Source organism: Diabrotica undecimpunctata, chromosome 3 (genome assembly GCF_040954645.1).
Source record: "Diabrotica undecimpunctata isolate CICGRU chromosome 3, icDiaUnde3, whole genome shotgun sequence".
NCBI classification, from domain to species: Eukaryota; Metazoa; Arthropoda; class Insecta; order Coleoptera; family Chrysomelidae; genus Diabrotica; species Diabrotica undecimpunctata.
Window position 1 is genome coordinate 16,198,661 of NC_092805.1, and position 19,094 is coordinate 16,217,754.

The 19,094-nt window shown below is 33.2% G+C and overlaps 1 protein-coding gene across 7 annotated transcripts in view; it reads left to right on the top strand.

Moving 5' to 3' along the window:
• LOC140436482 (TOX high mobility group box family member 4-A-like) overlaps positions 1 to 19,094 on the top strand; it is a 478,609-nt gene that overhangs the window by 421,230 nt on the left and 38,285 nt on the right. For 5 of the 7 annotated variants that reach the window (XM_072525336.1, XM_072525340.1, XM_072525337.1 and 2 more), the window contains 2 exons: positions 13,667 to 13,780; positions 15,592 to 16,020. In XM_072525336.1, the coding sequence (XP_072381437.1) occupies positions 13,667 to 13,780; positions 15,592 to 16,020 (543 nt within the window). The remainder of the gene's footprint in view (positions 1 to 13,666; positions 13,781 to 15,591; positions 16,021 to 19,094) is intronic. The other 2 variants (XM_072525338.1, XM_072525341.1) reach the window with 1 other exon arrangement.

The following is a 19,094-nucleotide window of genomic DNA, read 5'->3' on the forward strand; positions in this document are numbered from 1 at the left end:
GGAGTTACGGATGATAGGGGAGATCGAGGGAGGGGCATTTTATCACCTCACATGTTATTATCGTCGATGTTTGAAGTATTTATTGACATGGTTTATTAGTTGGGAATTGTAATTATAGGGAAGCGCAGGTTTGATTACAATTTTTTAATCGAAAACAAGTTTGTCGAACGTGATATTAAAGTATAGACTTCATTTCAGTATAAAAAATTAACAGATTTTATCAAAAAAAGTAGCCACACTGATTTTCTAATGGCTTCGATATTGGATGTTTGATGAAATTTATAAAAGTAATTAAGTAAGTATTTACTTTTTGCATCTGCATGTTCTGTGTTCTTCAAACATTACTCTATTTTCTAGCTTTTGTTTTTCAATTACTCACTTGATGTTGCGGACTTTTTTAAATACTAATTTTTCTGATACATTTATAAGGTAGAGTATAACCTATTTGCCATCCTTCTTATCTACACGTTCGTCATTCTATCTACCCATAAAATTTGCAGAAAGCTTTCGCAAAGACACATCTTGGGCGATAGCAAATGGCTATCAGATCAGCGTTGACGATAATAAGTCTTATTACAATTTGTCACGATTGTCAAGGATACCACTAAAATAATTTTGCGGATACGAGTAGCCAGCCCCCCCCCCCCTTATTCTCTTATTATATAATTTAATGTATTTGTCAAGTTTAGGCGTCCAGTCCAGGCTTTAATATGTGTATACTACTACTATTATACCAAGAATATTGTAAAATTGTATCTACTTTATTTGTTCACGTTTCGACCTCCAGGTTGGAAGACGTTTTCAAAATACTTTCTTTCCATTAAATGGTTAAATTCCAGTATATATTAACAATGTTATCAAAGCACATGGCTTAATAATCACATGAAAAACAAGTGTTTTCGCGCAGTCTAGCAAATGGATTACAGTGCCAAGAGAACTGACGATAATCAATTATTGCATTATGATTCAGTCTCGTGGAATAATGGAGTGGCCACTATTAATGTACGAAGGCAAAATCCAAAGACCACTCCATCAAATTATCAAAGCAACCTTATAGATACACGGCGATAAAGCAATATCAAGGCACTTAAATTAGTTTACAGCTTTCTGTACTAATAAATTTATTTATTTTATTGACTTTTATTTGCACTTATAACAATTATATTGCCATTACCATAATTAGGTAGGTTTGTTTTAAATTAATATATTTATTTCAAACGAAACAACGACCTTTTTGTGCTTACAGTAAACTATCAATATTCCCAAACGGCGATTTTCGTTTAAGTATTTCTAAGCTAAGTTTTCTTTTACTGAGCCACCACTGCTTAATCTTTTTTTTTCTTATAGTTACATTACCGGTATCTATTATTGGATAACATGTTGGCTTCCATCCTCACTATCGTGGCTTTATTAACACTAAGTAATGATGTAGTCGACTTTCCCTACTATTGTCTTAAATTTTTAAGCCTTGATGTTGTTCTTCTAACAGGATCACATTTACCTCGGATCTTTTCCTGTATGATGAGATCATATTTTAACCAAAATATTGCAGCTTGCCCATTTTTATTATATGGACCAGTTGTTTTCCTTGGTTCAGCCGTGTAAGAAGCTCTCCATTTCTAATTCTGTTGACAGAGTTTATATTTAGTTTAGGAAAGATATAAAAATGTGTTAGTCTAACTCGAAGATCAACACTAAGATGATAATGAATTCATTAATTAGTTATTAAGAAGACCTGCATTTGGCCAGTAGTAAGGTATCATTGGTATCATAACACTTTGAGACTTTTGCTACTTGTCCCTAATTCTCATTATTGGCCACATGCATCTAATTTAAAGACGTTTTAGGCAACAGCATCCATAAATTCCTATAAGGCTAAAAAGTTAATAAATACAGATACATAATTTAATGAAAAAAGACATTATAAAATAAAAATTGTATTTGCCTGGAAGATAAATTAAATTACCTCTGTTTATTGACTAACTTCGCAATTATCCACGAGCCATAATGGTTTTTTACGAAATAATACCAGTATAAAGCTGTCATTTCAATCAAAAAGCCATCCATTTAGTGACGTCCTCGAGATATAATTTGACTAATGGCCGTCGTATGTATATAAAAAAAGAAAACTTCTCCCCTTCGCCCCGCAATGTTTATTAAACTATAGATTGTAGAATGTAGAACCAATCTAGAGTCAATTTAAAAGTACATCATCATACGGGAGTAAGTGCAGGTCTACAACGGCCGATGATTGATATGACAAGAGGTGCATGGTTCAACGGCCAATCTCAAGGTGACTTTCATATTTCAATAGTGAGCCCAGGGCCGGCATTTTCTTATTAATAAAAAATAGTGAGCACTCGTCTTCGCAATTTTAAAAATAAAACAGGCAGTTTTAATAGTAAGTTTTAATAGTCAGTTAAAATGGGTATAATATACAATTGTGATTTCGATTTAACCCATTAATGCCCACCGCCAAAAGAGAAACTAAAAATACCTAAATCTTTTAGGAGATGCTTTAAATTATGATCGTAATTATATATAAAACATATTTTGTATATTTTTTAAATTTGGTTTTTGAAAAAAATGGTGTACCCAAGCAGTTACACTGCTTACATGCAGACCAAGGAAACATTTATTAAAAATACATACATATACATAAAAACACAATTAATTATAAGTGAAATATTTTAAAACACTCTCTCTGCTTAGTGCAAAGAGTTACATTGCATTTTTATCACATCCATCTAACTCTCATGTGGCATTGGCGACATTTTCGAGAGTTCGTGGTTCTTTTAGAAAAATGATCATGTACTAACCTATGTCCAGAAGGGTTTTAAGGGGGTACAGATACCAATATATCCTCTCTTCTACTTCCCACAGAGTATTTAACACCAGTAAATACTGGCTACCCCTAAGAATTATGTGATTTTACGCCTACAAACTGCAATAAAAAAAATAACAACTCTTGGAGACCACTATTACACAAAATATGCTCGGAGATCAGCAATACACTACTTGTTGTAGTACATAAGAAAATGTAGTACATGTACTGATCTTGTATTCCTTCAGAATGGTTTCGGGAATCATTTCAGTCTACCTGTGGAATGGTGTCTTGGATATGACTCGTATAATACGGTGTGAACTTAGCAACTATACAAAATATGCCTACGACAACACTCCAATATACCCAAGTTCTATAAATATAAGTTCAGGCCGATATCCCCAACGAGAGTGATATATATAAAACCACGAGGCTGATAACCTATTTCCACTTAGCACCAAATTTTAAAAACTACTGTCAAGATGACGTATCGGAAGAATCCTTGATAACCCTTGCCAGATACAAAGGCTGCTACCCAAAATACCGTTAATTTCTTAAGAAAATTCAGTGATACCAATATAGAATTGAATCACTCTATATGTCAGATAAATACACTAGTTCAAAGTACCTAATGTCTGCAATAGACTACTTTAACAAAGATACAGAACAAGGTGAGTGAAAGTATTTTAGAGCAAAGAAAATGTCCAACATTCGAGCGTACCGACAGCGTACCGTAGCTAATTACTTCCAAAAACATCATGGAGATATGGGAGAAATTGGGGCAACTATCTGTTGTCTATAACAAGGTTATCGACTTTTGCATATTATGGAAGGGTGGAGCAATCTTATTAACAAAAATAATATTTTATTTAGATGGTTGAATCTTTAAAACTGAACAACAGTGGTGAGAAGAGGTAGATTGAACATACTAATCTAAATTGTTGATATCCATTTGGCATATGGTTGTATAGAAAATTGACTGCTGAAAATATCGTACTTACAGTTATCAATAAAGAAACCTTACGAAGACTCTTAATAAGTACGGAGCTAGTCAATATAATAAAAATGTATCTCTTATACATTGGGTCCTGTAATTAAAAGCAATACAGCTAATTTTCAAGCGAAAGAATTATTAAACTGCTTTTTATTTCGAACAACAGTCACCAGGACATCGTAAATCGTAATAATGTATAATAGCTTTAGAAAAAAAGGCTTTTTAAGAAAAATAAATTATTAGGCAAACAGAATTTTGCATTTAACACTCATAATAAATATTTCTTATCGTTTTGAGTGCGACACTTTGCACTTAGCACTTAATTTCTAACCAATGACAAGCTGCGACGACATGACACACCCACCGATCACGTGTCTAAAACTCTTTATCCTGAGCTTATCTTGAAATTGGATGAAATATAATTTTTTTTAATTTTCTTCATGAAATATAATAATAATTTCCCCCGTATTTACCTTTTTTCGTCCCTATAAATATTCTCTTCCAACTATTACAACTAGTAATAACGACAACAAAGGAAAAATATCTTATAAACAAGCTAAGTTTATTAAAAACCTATAAGTTTTACTTACTAATAAATACCAAAGGAATTTATCTTTCACTAATATTCCTTACAAAGTTACAGATTAATAAAAAATAAAAAAAGTGAATGCCGACCCTGAAACATTGATGCCAAGTCTGGTCCCGAACACGACTTCAAGTTATGTTTCACTTCCAGAAGGTGCTTTATTATTATTTCTTGTGGAAAATGTATTTTATAAATGGTGTATCGTAAATAAAGCAGAGTTAATACCAAGTTCGAGTTACAACTGAAGAAATATTGTAGTTTTGGTTTGAGAATTCTGCAAAGGAACTAGTTTTGTACGTAAAATATTGGCTGACATCTTCAATGCCTACTGGATGTTCAAAAGCTTTGTGCCTTATAAAGTGATTTTAAATTGACTGATTTAAAAAATGGGTTTTTCTAAACGTGTTTAAGTTAGATGACACTTTTATGTAATTTTTAAGATAGTTTCTATAGTTTTTAAAAGCGTTAAGAGTAATTGGTATCTTAGATTTCTCGTATCTCTTCTTGTCTTGTTTCTTCTTTCGAAGATTTATCAGAATGAATTTCACTTTATTTGACTTTTAAGAAGTTGATTTTTTGCTTCTATTTACAGAACAGAAACGCCGCATAAGTATTAAATTACATAGACACAACAATATTTCGTCTGCGTACTATTTCGCATGTGCTTAAATTTTATTATGTAGCATGTCATTGCTTTTCAGTCACGTTCCTAGATATTTACACTTTTGAATTTTCCAATATTTTTTGTTACAAGGTGTGAATCATTGGAAACTTTTAACAACGCTATAAAGTTCACTTTGTTCAAGCTCATACACTACAGTTAGCGTGATGGATACTTTTTATGTGAATAGCGTTCATCAGACTTTCAATTCCATTCATGTTTCTTAAACAAATAATTTCTATGTCATATGTCATGGTCTTCAAATAAATACCAAAAATTATGTTCAGTTATCGCTACGTCATGCGCACTGAGCACAAAGTTCGGTGACATACGGCGCAGTATCAGAATGTTCTAGTAAGTACACTGTCCCCGAGATAAACAAGGCTTCAATACGAGCATTGTAATATTAAAGGAATTGTTCAAAAACAATTTTAAAGCAAGTAAAGTGCCAGGTGAAGAGTTAACTGAATCAGTTATATGCATCATTCAGGAAAGACTCAGTACGTTTATTGATTTAGAAACACTTTATACTTACAGTAAAATAAATCACATAAGCATTCAATTTGGATGTATGACATAAGGAGTATACAGTGATCTCAAGGATAAAGAAAAAAAACAATAGAAATACAATGAAGATAAATTATCCTTTAAAATGGTAACGACTTAACGAGAACCATCATCATCATAATCATAGCCTTGCAATCTCACGGGATTATGGTCCACGTCTGAGCCTGTATTTTTTTAGGTGCATTATTCCCCTTTGGTCATTACAATTTGCTATGTGTTTTTGCGGCTAAAGTGATTTGCTTTCATTTTTTTCGATTCCTGTATTGAGCTTGGTAATCTATAACCTTCGTGGCTCATACGTCGTCTTCCAAGTCATCTATCCTTTTCACGTCTCTATTAATTTCTTTTTCAAGGGTGAACTATAGATGTATTGTCGGAATAAAAGGTTGTTCCTAACTTCGTCCAATAAATCCCAGTAAGCTTGGATTTGCGGTTTACCTAATTTGCTATCGAAGGGAAGTCTGCTGACTTTCCAGGGGACTCGTTGAGTCCTCTTTGGTTCTGTTTAGCGATTAATCCACTCTCAGCTACTGAACTCCATCGACTCAGATTTTAGCATCAAAAACAACAATACTGTTGTGGCGAAGCTTAATCATCTGTTGTATATGGATGATTTGGAATTAATGGATTCCACTTGAAATCACTTAGATCTTAGGCTACTCATTTGGTATTATAAAGTGGTCAAAAACGGATATAGAGGGTCTTCAGCGGAAAGTAAGAACGTAGATAGAACCACATTACCGCGGTATCAAGGGGGAGGACTTATGGACATAGGTGAGCAACTGGATAAACAAGTTGCTAATTTTTCAGATACAGGCTGAGACATCTACTTTACATCGAGCAATTTGCGCAGTTGATGATAAAACGCCTCTTAAACTGAGGGAACAAGAAATGCGCATAAACCAACTGACTAAGCAAGAAAAAATGCGCACCTGGATGAGTAAACCTCTGCATAGGCGACATCGCAATGAGATCAGCCAAGAATATGTCGACAATACAGCGCCGAACTATTGGTATCAGGAAAGATGTTTCCCGAGACTGAGGGTTTCCTACTTGCCATTCAGGATCGGGTTATTTCAACTAAAAATTATCTGAAATATGTTGTTAAAGATCTTCAAGTCCAAAATGACAAATGCTGATATGGATACCAAGCCCAAGAAACCATCTAACATCTTACCGGTGGCTGCCAGGCATTTGTCGGTACTGATTATAAAGAACGCCATGACTCAGTAGGAAAGATTATTCACCAAGAACTAGCTGATAAACTGGGACTTCTCCAAATCGACCATCTTCCTTATTATCAATACGTCCCTGACAGAATACTTGAAAATGACAACTACAAGCTATACTGGGACCGCACTGTGCTCACAGAACAACTAGTGGCACATAATAGACCGGATCTCATACTAGTTAATAAACTTACTAGGCAAACAAGACTTATTGAAGTGGCGATACCCAACACCAATAAAATACGTGTTAAATACAACAAAAAGATCGCCAAGTACAGAGATCTAGAAATACAAATCGATGAGATAATGGAGAATGGAAAGTACCCAGACAGTAGGTACCTATTATTCTATCTACTACTGGTGTTTTGCCAAAAACCTCCTAGAAAACATAAAACAGCTGGGTCTAAATGAACATCTTTATAAGGCCATGCCGAAAGCTGGCCATACCAAGTCACCTACGTCTCGATAACACGGAAAGAGCCCCACCAGAGGTCAATCCTTTTGATACCGTGTAACGTAATATTTTCCTACCACATAGAGTATAATTATGGGGGTTGAAAGTTGGGGACAGAAACTACTGGGGGTGGAGATAGGACAAGCAAAATAAACGAAACTGTCCGAACGGCACTCGGGGTTTGTTTGGAGAGCTGGGTCGTGGATGAGTCAAATGGCAATAGGGTTGGATTGGGGCAACTACAAAAATGAAACAAAAGGGTACTGGCATGAATCTCCTGGAACAAATGAACAAACAAAACAGACAAAAGGAAAGACCTCTAGCAAGAAACATTTATAATGTTTTTTAACGGACTCTCCTTTTTCGGCGTTTCTTAAACGTCATTTTATGTTTATATATGGATTAAATAAACTAAAACTGTAGAGATGAAATCGTATACAATATTTTTAATTTACAATTAAAAAATAAGGGTCATTCATTCATCGAGATAAAAAATATCCTATATCCTAAGTTGGAACAACAAATACACTTTCACAAAATTTTATTGCAATCGTTTCAGTGGTTTCGGATATTAGCGTGGACAAACACCGTGACACGAGTTTTTTATATAAAGATGTATATGTATATAGAATTGAATATAACTTCTTTTCTTTTTCTTTCCCTTCATTTTCTACTTGACGTTCTCTTTCTAGCATCTGGATGTTCAACATGTAGGGGAATCCCATTTATACTGTAAACAGTATACACTGTTTTACTGAAAGGGGGCAAAGAACAATCGCAACTTCTCTTTTTGACAATTCAATGAACACTGTTCCTACAGAAAGCAAAATTATAAGGACCTATCGATGTGGGACGTCACTGAAAACACATGTGTAGATTTTTGCGATTTTACGAATTTACCATTTTGTAAATCCCAAGCTCAAACCTAATAATCTCAATGCCATTTACATAACTCATTATAAACAACACATGTCTGTTTCTCCGTCATATAATAACAAGCATTCCTAATTCAAAAATGGTATAATTGGTGAATAAAGTGATTAATTTAATAGAAAAACATATCTATTAAAATGCTATCGACACTATTTAGTATATAATTATTGCAGACCCTGTTTAATTAAACACCGATTATGGACCAAATACGCGATTGGAATTTCTATGTTAGTGCTCATTTGCAAACTTTAAAGGTCCATTTTATTTCACGTTAATTACGTTTCATTTGCTAAATAAATTTATTTGAATACTTTGCTATTACATAAATTTTCACTCGATGGAAACGAATAGCGTTTATACGCAATTAAGCGAGTTCAAAATTAATAAGTCTTATTTTACATTTTTAATTATGAAAAGGAATGACAGAATATTTATTTTCGTAATTAAAAATTCGCAAGTTATTATCATAATTTTACCACTTACTTAGAATGCTGGAGATAGGCTTTGGCTAGAGTTTATAGTATCTACCATTTCGAGCAGTTTTCAATATTTTAGACTTTGACATCAATTGAGGCCGTTCTCCAACCAGACAATTAGTGACAAAATCTTTACGAAAGATCAAAACAACGCTAATTAATAAACACACTGATTTATTGAAACTATTAAGAACTACTGGAAGATGAAATTAACCTGCCAGTGTCTCTTAAAACAACGAAGCAATTAGAATTACATTAGTTTAGTAGTGCCATACAGAAAGCTACACGGAGTAGTACAACTATCATTAATTATTATAAGATATCAAAAGGACCTAAAGAATATTCATCATTATCATCATCAATCTTGTTTGTCCACTTTTGAAGATAAACTTGCTCTAGATATTTCCATATATCCCTGTTTTTCGCCTCCACTATCCAATTGGTCATAGTTCTTTTAAGGTCGGCAGTGCATCGTGTTTGGAATCTTCCCCGGCGTCCTTTGTCTATACGTGGTCTTCACTCAGCAATTTTTTTGTCCCTCAGTCGTCCTACATTCTTGAAGCATGTTTGTCTACGCATTTCCTCATTCCTTAATAGATTTTTTAAGTTAATCACTAGCAATTTACACTATGTTCGTCTTAAGTTTTTTGTTAGAGTTTTTTGTAGAGTTAAGGTTCCTGTTCACATGTAAGAACTAACAGAACACACCCATTGAAAGCCGTTTTTAAATGGATTGCAATATTTTTTTGTTTGGAATATATCTCATTTTTCCTTACGCTGTTCATTCTAACCCCTTAATCTTATTGAATGGCCCAACATAATCTTTTCTATGGGCGATTTCTTAATTTCTATTAAATCATTGAGGACCTGACTTCTAATCACATTGGTTTTTTATTGTTTATCCTCAAACTGATTTTCTTTGTAGTTGTGCTGTAGCTGTTGTAGCATAACCATGGTTTACCCTAAGTTATCTGCTATGAGAACAATTTCATCTGCATATCAGAGATCATTTAGTTTCTCTCCATCGATGTTAATTCCCTTTGAGCCAACTCTAATAATTTAGATGTCTTCAGTACTATATTAAATAGATTGGGCGACAAAATATCTTCCTGTCGCGTCCCTTGCCAATTTTTATTTTGTCAATTATGCAATGCATGTTAATAGTTGTACTTTCCTATATATGTCCTTCGTTTCTATAATTTTACCTTGCCTCGCTTATTTTTTTTATATTTCTCTGTATATCTTGGCATATCTTGTTTTGTGTACAGTTTTAATTTTTTTTTATTAACACACCGGCAGGGAGCGATTATTGTTAACACAATTTGATCATAACATCTGATCAATATATATATATATATATATATATATATATATATATATATATATATATATATATATATATATATATATATAGTTCTGTTCTAAAGTACGTTACTATAGCGGTATAAACTAAGAACTCACTCAGTAATGTTTCTTAGGTACTAACAAACTAAGCCGCATAATGCTCTGCTTTTAAAACTGATCACATCACCAACTCAAAAGGCTTCCTCCTCTTGAGTCTTCTCGTATGGTTTGTATTATCGAGAAGCTGGATGGCCTCGATGTTCACGTGTTGGTGAAGTCTCTGTTCGTGACTATAAATTTGATTATAGTTTGGTTCACAGTTTCCATTCCTAGATCTCTGTAGATATCGCTGTTTTTGATGTACCAGGAAACATTTACAATATTCCCCAGCACTTTGTTTTTAAATATTTGTATCAAAATAATATTGCTTTTATTGGTACAACTTTAGAGCTGAATACCATATGTCCATACTGGCTTAATAATAATCTGTTTATGCAAAATTAATTTATTACATACATATATACATTTTTGTTCATTTCGTTCTTTTTGATATGGACTTACCAGCGCAGTCCAGCATCTAGTGTAATACCTAAATATTCGATTTTGTTTCATTTAATTTAATTCTCCATATCTTCCTCCAATCTGTCGCTTGGGTATATAAGATACAATACCGAGCCGAGTCACTTCCTTGTAACACTCCGGCTTTGATTTCTTTGAGATTTGAATATGCTTGTTTTATTCTAACTACTGTCTCTGTAATATATGATTTTAATAACAGTGATAATTGTTTTGGTAGTGTTAATTTCAATTTGTGCACAAGCACTGGTAAATGGTAGATCATACCTTTTTCTCTTCTATTGATTTTTCTATTACATATAAATCCAAATTGGTGGGTTGGTATCAATTTACTTTCCTCTATGATGTGATATCATGTGGCGGTTGCCTGATTTTAGAATAATAATCATTTCTGCTGCTTTCCACTACACTCTCTACAGTTTTAATGATCCTTCTATTTTCCATTAACTTATTGTTTTGTCGATCACCCAATCTTTTTTCTTTTTCTGGCACTTTTTATTGAGTTCATCTTTACTTATTTGTGATATAATGTGTTTTATGTTCTTCTATTGTTTTATTTTTTTATGTTTTCTCTCTTCGCATTTACTTGCCAACAAAACATTTTTTGCTTTAGATACATTTTTAACTTCTCTGTTCGATCTTACGTATGTTCGTCTACGATCTGGGTCATTTGTGCAGACACTTGTGATCTTGCTGCATTAGCGATGTCATTTGTCCACCACAATGAAGTATCCTTTTTGTTCCTTTGGAGCATGCCAAGGGCTTCATAAGCCGCTTCATTGATTTTATTTATTACCTCTTGCTAGGTATTCTGGGCTGAGGAGTAGATCAGGTTTGTTAATTTTTGACTATTTTCAATTGTTACGAAAATTGTACCAGGGAGGAATAATGGAGTAGTTTTCCAGTTCTTTCTGTTAGTTCTTTTAAAATAGCGACTATTTCCAGTATATCAAATGCTTTGTGGAAATCAATAAAATAAGGAACTAGGGTTATATTATATTTTATCGATTTTTCGACTAAACAAAAATACCCAATATAGTTACATCAAACAAATTATTTAACTGTTACGACTTGCTAAGTAAAGAAACGATACCTAACTTAATTTGTAACTATGAAATCTGTCGGCCATATGTTTTACCTTGCATATACGTGAACTACAGCTAGTTATTTTCATCATATCCTATTTACATTTTAACATATAATTCTTTTTTCCATAGCTAATGTTAAAGTGTTGCTATAACAACTGTTTTGAGTAGATAAAGCAAGGGTAGATAAAGTGACACTTTAACAGCAAGAGTAGATAAAATGTTTTAACTTTTTTTTATTCAATAAAATTTACAAATTCAAACACATTAAGGATTAAAAACAACTGAAATTTTACAATTAACATTATTAGAAATATCTATTTTTGGAGCATTACAACTTGTACTCGTTTGCTTAAACACTTAATTCGAGGTACTGGATTGATTTTCTGGTCCGCCAAGTATACACTTGGATACAGCAATCTTATTGCTTATTGACTCTTCAATGTAAAATTCCGCAACAGATGACGATTTCCATCCACCTAAACGTTTAACTTTTACTAGATCAGCTCCAGAATTTGTGAACATAGTAGCTGAAGAACGACGGAAACAATGCCCCGTGTACATTTCTGAATTTGCAAGTTTAAAAAAATCTGCAATCTTCTTGGGGATATTATATATAGTGTTAATCCCCACCGGTTGAGAAGTGCACTTTTGCTGTCGGTAATTTACAAAAAACTTACTGTGAGGTACGTTTTTGGGGCGCAAGGCAATATACTTTCTCACAATTTCTAAGAAACTCTTTTCAGAAAAATACGCCAGTATTTTTTCCTCACGCCATTGATATTCTTAATGCTTTTCCACTTTTTAAAAGACTGGTATTTTTTCTCATACATCATCCTAGATTTTTGTGGCAACAATAAACTTTCTGCTTCCAACGCTGCATTTTCTACATCTGATGGCAGGTTTTCCTTTTCTTGTGTCAATTCTTTTCCGTCCATTTCGTATTTATTCACTTTGTACACAAAACGCAACAATATTCTCCGCAAAAACCAAAACGTAACATTTGTTTGACATTTGTTGACAGAGTAATTCATATCTCTAGCAACGGAGCAACACAATTGCGATTTTTGTGCTAAAAATTATAATTTTCTTTGAAATTCTATTTTTAACCTGAACCGCATTATCACGACGATAAAATCGCATTATCTTCTCGAGCATAATTAGCGTCTCGACGCTAAAAAACGCTCTCGAAGATAAAGTACAATCTTATCGTCTTGTACAATAAATAACTATTATTTTTACGATTTAAAGCTGGCATACTTATCTATGTTGTTCTAGCGTTTGGAGATTTTATGAAAATGCATAATTTGCAGTCACAAAAAGAAGATTTTCCATAAAGAAGATATATGTTCGTCCTTTTACTTTGTTCCTTTCGGGTTATTAAAAATAATTTGTGCATTAAGTTTTTATCCCAAAATGAATCATGTTACGTAACGTTTATATAATGCCAGTGGGGCGTGGTTTATGTGGAAAATAAATATTAATAAAGAAAAATTGAAAAAGACATTAACGCTCATAATTCTTGTGTTGTACGAGACTAAGTCTGTTCGTTAATCATCCAGAGCTCCGCAGCTATAAACTCCCAACTTTTAAAACGTAATTTGTAGAGAAGAACCTAGTTCCAAGTTCCAAGTTTTCGAACTGTTTATTTGAAACCAAAATATTTGTTTCTAGTTAAAACTAACATCTCCCAGAAAACGAATCAGCGTCGCTGGGAGTTGGAAACGAAAGAAAATTTTATACCGGCAACTTAAAAAGTTTTAATTTCTTCGACAGTTACTGCTAACTTTGTTTCTCTAAATCTGAAATGAATTGCGGAAACAAACTAGTTTCTATAAAGTTTTATTTAGTTTTAAAACTTCTTTTCCATTTTCTAAGACCATGTTTGAAAGTAAAGTAACTTTTTAATTCTCTTTTCCTTTTTATCATTGTTGCAGACTTTTCATACTCCCAGTTTCGGTGATGAGGAATTCGACATACCGGCCATCAATCCACAACAGCAACAGCAACAGGGCCATTCCGAACAGCAACACTATCAGCCTCCTATGCAGGTAAATCTTTCAGACTCGCTCTTTTCATTAGTTTATACCTAGTTTCTTAGTAATTAGCACAAATCCTATATTTAAGTGCAGACACCATTTTGTTTTATACTTTTTTTACCACGAGGATAGCCGTTTTGGTATATTACATATCACGAAATTTAAAGTAAAACTTCCACACTATACAATACTTTTCTTCTGTTTCTCCACTATGCAGTTCCATATACATATCCAGTACATATGTAATGATTGTGCAGATTGTCTCCTATATAAATTTTTAACGGCGAACGCGTGTATAGAAGTATAACTTCTACCGGCAGTCCCACTGGACTGCCACACCCGTTTTTTTTTTATGGGTATGGAGGATAATTATAAGCTTAAGTTAAAATTTGTGGGGACCCTTGTCCCCTGGCCGCCACCTTGAAAAAAGGAAGGAAAATGTATATTTAACCACACCACTTAAAAAAAACGCGCCTCCAGACTCTACCTTATAGGTGGTCGGGAAAAAGGTCGATAATAAACTAATAATACCATAGGAATGTTAATAAAATAATAAATTATATGAATAAAAAAATATATAATAAAAAACTAAGCCTAATGGTTCGTTTTTATCGTATTCTTATGAGTATTCAAAGACCCGGTCAACTTTGGAGTGGTGTAAAACTTTGTAATAAAAGTGCTGATGCCTTTTTATTGCAAAATGACCAGGAAAAAAGTTATAAGGCCCAAAAAAAATCTGTTCAAACATTTTTAGTTGTTTTTGTTTATAACTTTTATACGAGTTACAGCGCAAAAACACTTTGCCCCTTTTTTCCAAGATGACGGCCGGGGGACAACGGTGGCAATATTACAAACTTGAACTTAAGCTTATACTAAAAACACCTGAACCCAAAAAAAAATTGCTCTCAAAAATGTAATCTCAATGTAACTTTTCAATGAACTATTTATATATGAACCGATCTTCAAATCAAAAAGGACAGAAATGTTTACTAGGCTAAATACTAATATATACAATGAAGACGATAGTGGTTTAAGATGTTCAATTCAAAATACTACCTCCCTAGTACCTGCTCTTATTTAATGTCTGCAGTCTGTATTCATAATGCTTTCGTAGAAATCTATCTATATTTCGGTTTTTTAATTATCCAGTAGGGATATATTGAGTTCGTACCACCGATTCGCAAGCCCCCATCTGTTATAGTACTGCTCATCTATAAGTTGACTAGCGCATTCTATGTAGTCTAAGTAGCAGATTTATTTGGATTTTATACTACTCTACGTTAGCCTTTTTGTTTTCGGCCAGGGTTTGAACCATCGATTCATTATATTATTCACAATGAAATGAATGCGTTTTATTCGCCTGGCTTTCTATCTACGGACCTTTCTTATGCTTATTCACAGATAATTTTCTGCATTATACAACCAATATGTGTTTTAATTATTTTTGAATTAGCAACTTAATAATATGTTATTATAGAAATTATATACCTAGATGTGATTAGTAAGTAAGGAGGTTTATGTTTTTATTCATCTGCTTTTCAGATAATTCTTCTTTCCTTACCTCTTTCAGTCTATATCAAGGGTATACAAATATAAAGATGCTTTAAAGTACTAATTTATGAGCTAAATTTCGTTGGTTTGATGACATTTCTGTAAGTGAAGAATTAGTATCGTTAAAAGGAAATGTGTCTTGTGACAATATTTTTCAAATCCTTTTCAGACTTTTTTGTTTTTGTTTGAGTCAATAAGATCGGATATTTTACTTGTCTATGTTATTTCTGAATATTTTTTCCGTATTTTGTAAACGGTTTTCTTTGTTATAGGGAATGCAACAGATGAATCAGCAAATAAACCAGCAGCAGGACGCTCTGGGCATGCACGATCCGACAGGAGGGTTTCAGCAACCCCTGTATCTATCGGGGCCCGATCACAGCATGGTCAATAATTCGTATCACAGTCCTCAGCCGAATTATCCATCTCCCCAGCAGCAACAGCAACATAACAATCAGTTGCTGATGATTCAACAGCAACAGCAGCAGCAGCAGCATCATCAGCAACAGCAGCATCAGCAACAGCAGCAGCAACACCATCAGCAGATGATGATGAGTCATGGACAACCGCCTCCCTCGGCTATGGGGCAGTACGGGACTTCTCCGCAACATCCTCAAGGAAGAGGTAACAGTCCTCCAGCTCCAGGACAGGAGCCGACTACTAGTGATGATAGCGATGATAGCACTCCACATCCTGCCATCGTAAGTTATTACATTTTATAATATCTCAAGTCTTCGGTATTACCTATGTACGTGACACATTTATATTGATATCCAAACAAGAAATTGTTATTTTAATGAGTATGGAAAGATAATTTTATTTTCTTTCATGTCATAGTTCACAGTTATCTTGCACAAGAAGGATTTATTTTTACTTTTATAGAATAATGAAAGTCAGCTGTTCCATTTTCTTTAAAAAGAAAATTTTCTCATCCAAACCCTAATATTAATCCCAGAATTCCGAAATATAAAATAAATAATTAATAACGAGACCCTAAAACCACACATTATCGCCATCCATGGTAAAGCTCCATTAAAAATACATCGCGTCGGTTCATTCTCCTATGAGCCTCCCGCAGTCTTGTACGCAGCCGCCGATTCCTAGTTCCATCACGGTGGTTCAAGCAAACTGTGAATAACCTTGGCCACAGTTTAGCGCAATACGTAAGCGGTCGATTTTAATACGACGACTCGGACTGAGTTCCAGACAGAATCGACAGCTTTCATAGAATTAGCACACGATTCGCCGGTTTTAGTTTTATGTAACGTCTAGCAGCACAACCATCTTGTCTACACGATTTTCAAAAGTATTTAGCCAATACAGAGGTGGTCTACTATTTGTCACCTTCTGCGTGAATTGTTAAGAAATTCCTCAAGTCATAATAATTTTGTTCATTCAATTACAAAATAAATAGTGTTCTCTCATCGGAATTCTGTGCTTGTTCATCTGCTTTTGTCCCAAGATTTTAATTAAGCTTCTAAAGACAAAGGAAATTTCTGTTTGTGTTGCCCGTGTGTACTTGTGTAAATTGCAATTTATCGAGAAAACTGACGCTGCTAGACACAAAGAACTAAAAAGAATCAAATTTACAAAGGCAACGAAAGTACTTAAATCGGTTGAATAACTCTTGCTTAAAGTTTCGTGGATTTCACATTTTGAATGCTATCGGCCTTTTTAATTACTCAGTAAATTCTTTCGGAAAACTAATACTCCTGGTAAGTGAGGTTAAGTTCCTATAATACCGTAAACATGTCTGACAATTCAGAGTTGGAACTTCCCGATTTTGAAGATGGGGATGAATCCAACGGCTCAACAAGTGGTTACGATGAAAATGATGTAAGTAATCTTTATATTGTACACATTATTTCAAATATTTTGAGTAGAAATAAATATTGAGTAGTTAATACTTTCCTGTATAGTCCCAGAAAGAATATGATAAACAAAATCCATACCTAGAAAATCAAATATTGTTAACAGTTATACAGTTGAAGGTTGTTCAAACAATATTAGGTTTTACAGTGGAATCTTAAATTAAAATTTACTAACACTAACACATTTATTAAAATATTGCTGAACACTTAAGGTTGAATAAGTTGAGTGTAAAATGAGCAGATACTTTCCACTAAAGACATATATATGTTTTTTATCTTTATTAAGGCCATACTGCATAGCAGTGTTACAAGAAAGTGTGACGTGGATTCCTTCAATGTGTCTCTTTTATTTTACCATAAGACCTAATAAAAATACTGGAGAATGATCTAAAAATGAAAATGATTCTTAATGAGTAGAACAAACAAAAACATTTAAATGAAAAATCAAAAAAGTGCATTAGATAAAGTCTGAATGTGCTTTTGCATACATTTAGATAGCTAGGACTTACTACACAGAGGGAAGAAAATTAGCTCATGTGAAGATATGATAATTATTGAGTCTCAGATTATAAAAAGAATCCAAGAATGCTATTGAATTGCTAGAAATAATCGGAGAAGTGCAGTCGAATATAATAAGAATCTTTATGTGTTTATGAATCAGATTAATATTATATAAAATAGAAAGACATAGAGGAGATTCCTTGTTTTTTTACAGGAATACCATACATATAAACATTGAGAGAACTGAATAGGCGCTTTTGATCTTTGATGCATTTTAACATTTAATTTATATTCAAAATTTGAATATTTAACCGTTGGCAACACTTATCTAGCCAACCAACACCAAAATTGGAAGAATCTGTTTTGAAAATATACTTTTAATTATTGTAACAAGATTTGAAAATTAAATGAACTATTTTGATCTAATTTCAGTATTATAATCCCTACGCAGTAAGGATTTGGTCTCATTTGTTTGCATTTAACTCACTCTCAATATCAACATCACATTATATTTTTTTACTGCTAACATTGTCTTATTTTTCTTGCAATCCGTTGGTAATTTGTAGATATCTAACCTTCAAAACTGCAGGGAAAGGATAAATAAAAATAAATTGTCCAAAAGATGAAATGGAACATGATTTTTATGGTAACAAAAGGAAATATGTATGGCATTTTATATGAGGTCAAAGGATGTAGCTCAGTGAAATAATAGACATGAAACACACAGACAGTGATACAAGTCCAGGTCCTGGTGGTGTACCAAATTTTTTTAAATATTGCTTTTATATACTATTCCTTACCCTGTTTGTATTATTTTTAAAATGTCATTAGATATGATAGTATTTTCAACACTGTGAAAACACAGTTTTTTGATGCTAATGTTTAAATCAAGAGATACCACTAAAATAAACAATTACACAAATGTGTATTCACTCATCAATTTATAAACTCGTTAGACAATCTTATTTATGATCAACAGTAATCCATGTAACAACATGGAGTTAGTTAGGGTAAGTTCTATGACGAATTTATTGGTATTTTAACAGGGTCTGTTAAATGCTTGGGAGAGAGGATTTTACAACTAAAATATCACACAAAATCAGAGGATAGACTTATCCATATACAGTATTTGTCAAAATGCAAATTATAAAGAAAGCATTAAGATACAACATCTGTTTGATTGATTTGAAGAAAGTATTTAAGGTAGTAAAACTCCAAGATGCAATTCATCCTTTTGTATAATATAGAAATTCTCATGGACATCATAAAAACAATTGGAAACATCTACAGAAAGAACAACATGGAAGTTAGAATAGATAGATAAGTTATGGATAGACATAGTCAACAGAATACGACTGGGGAGGCATTATTAGCAGAAATTAAAATACTGGTACAATTCAATA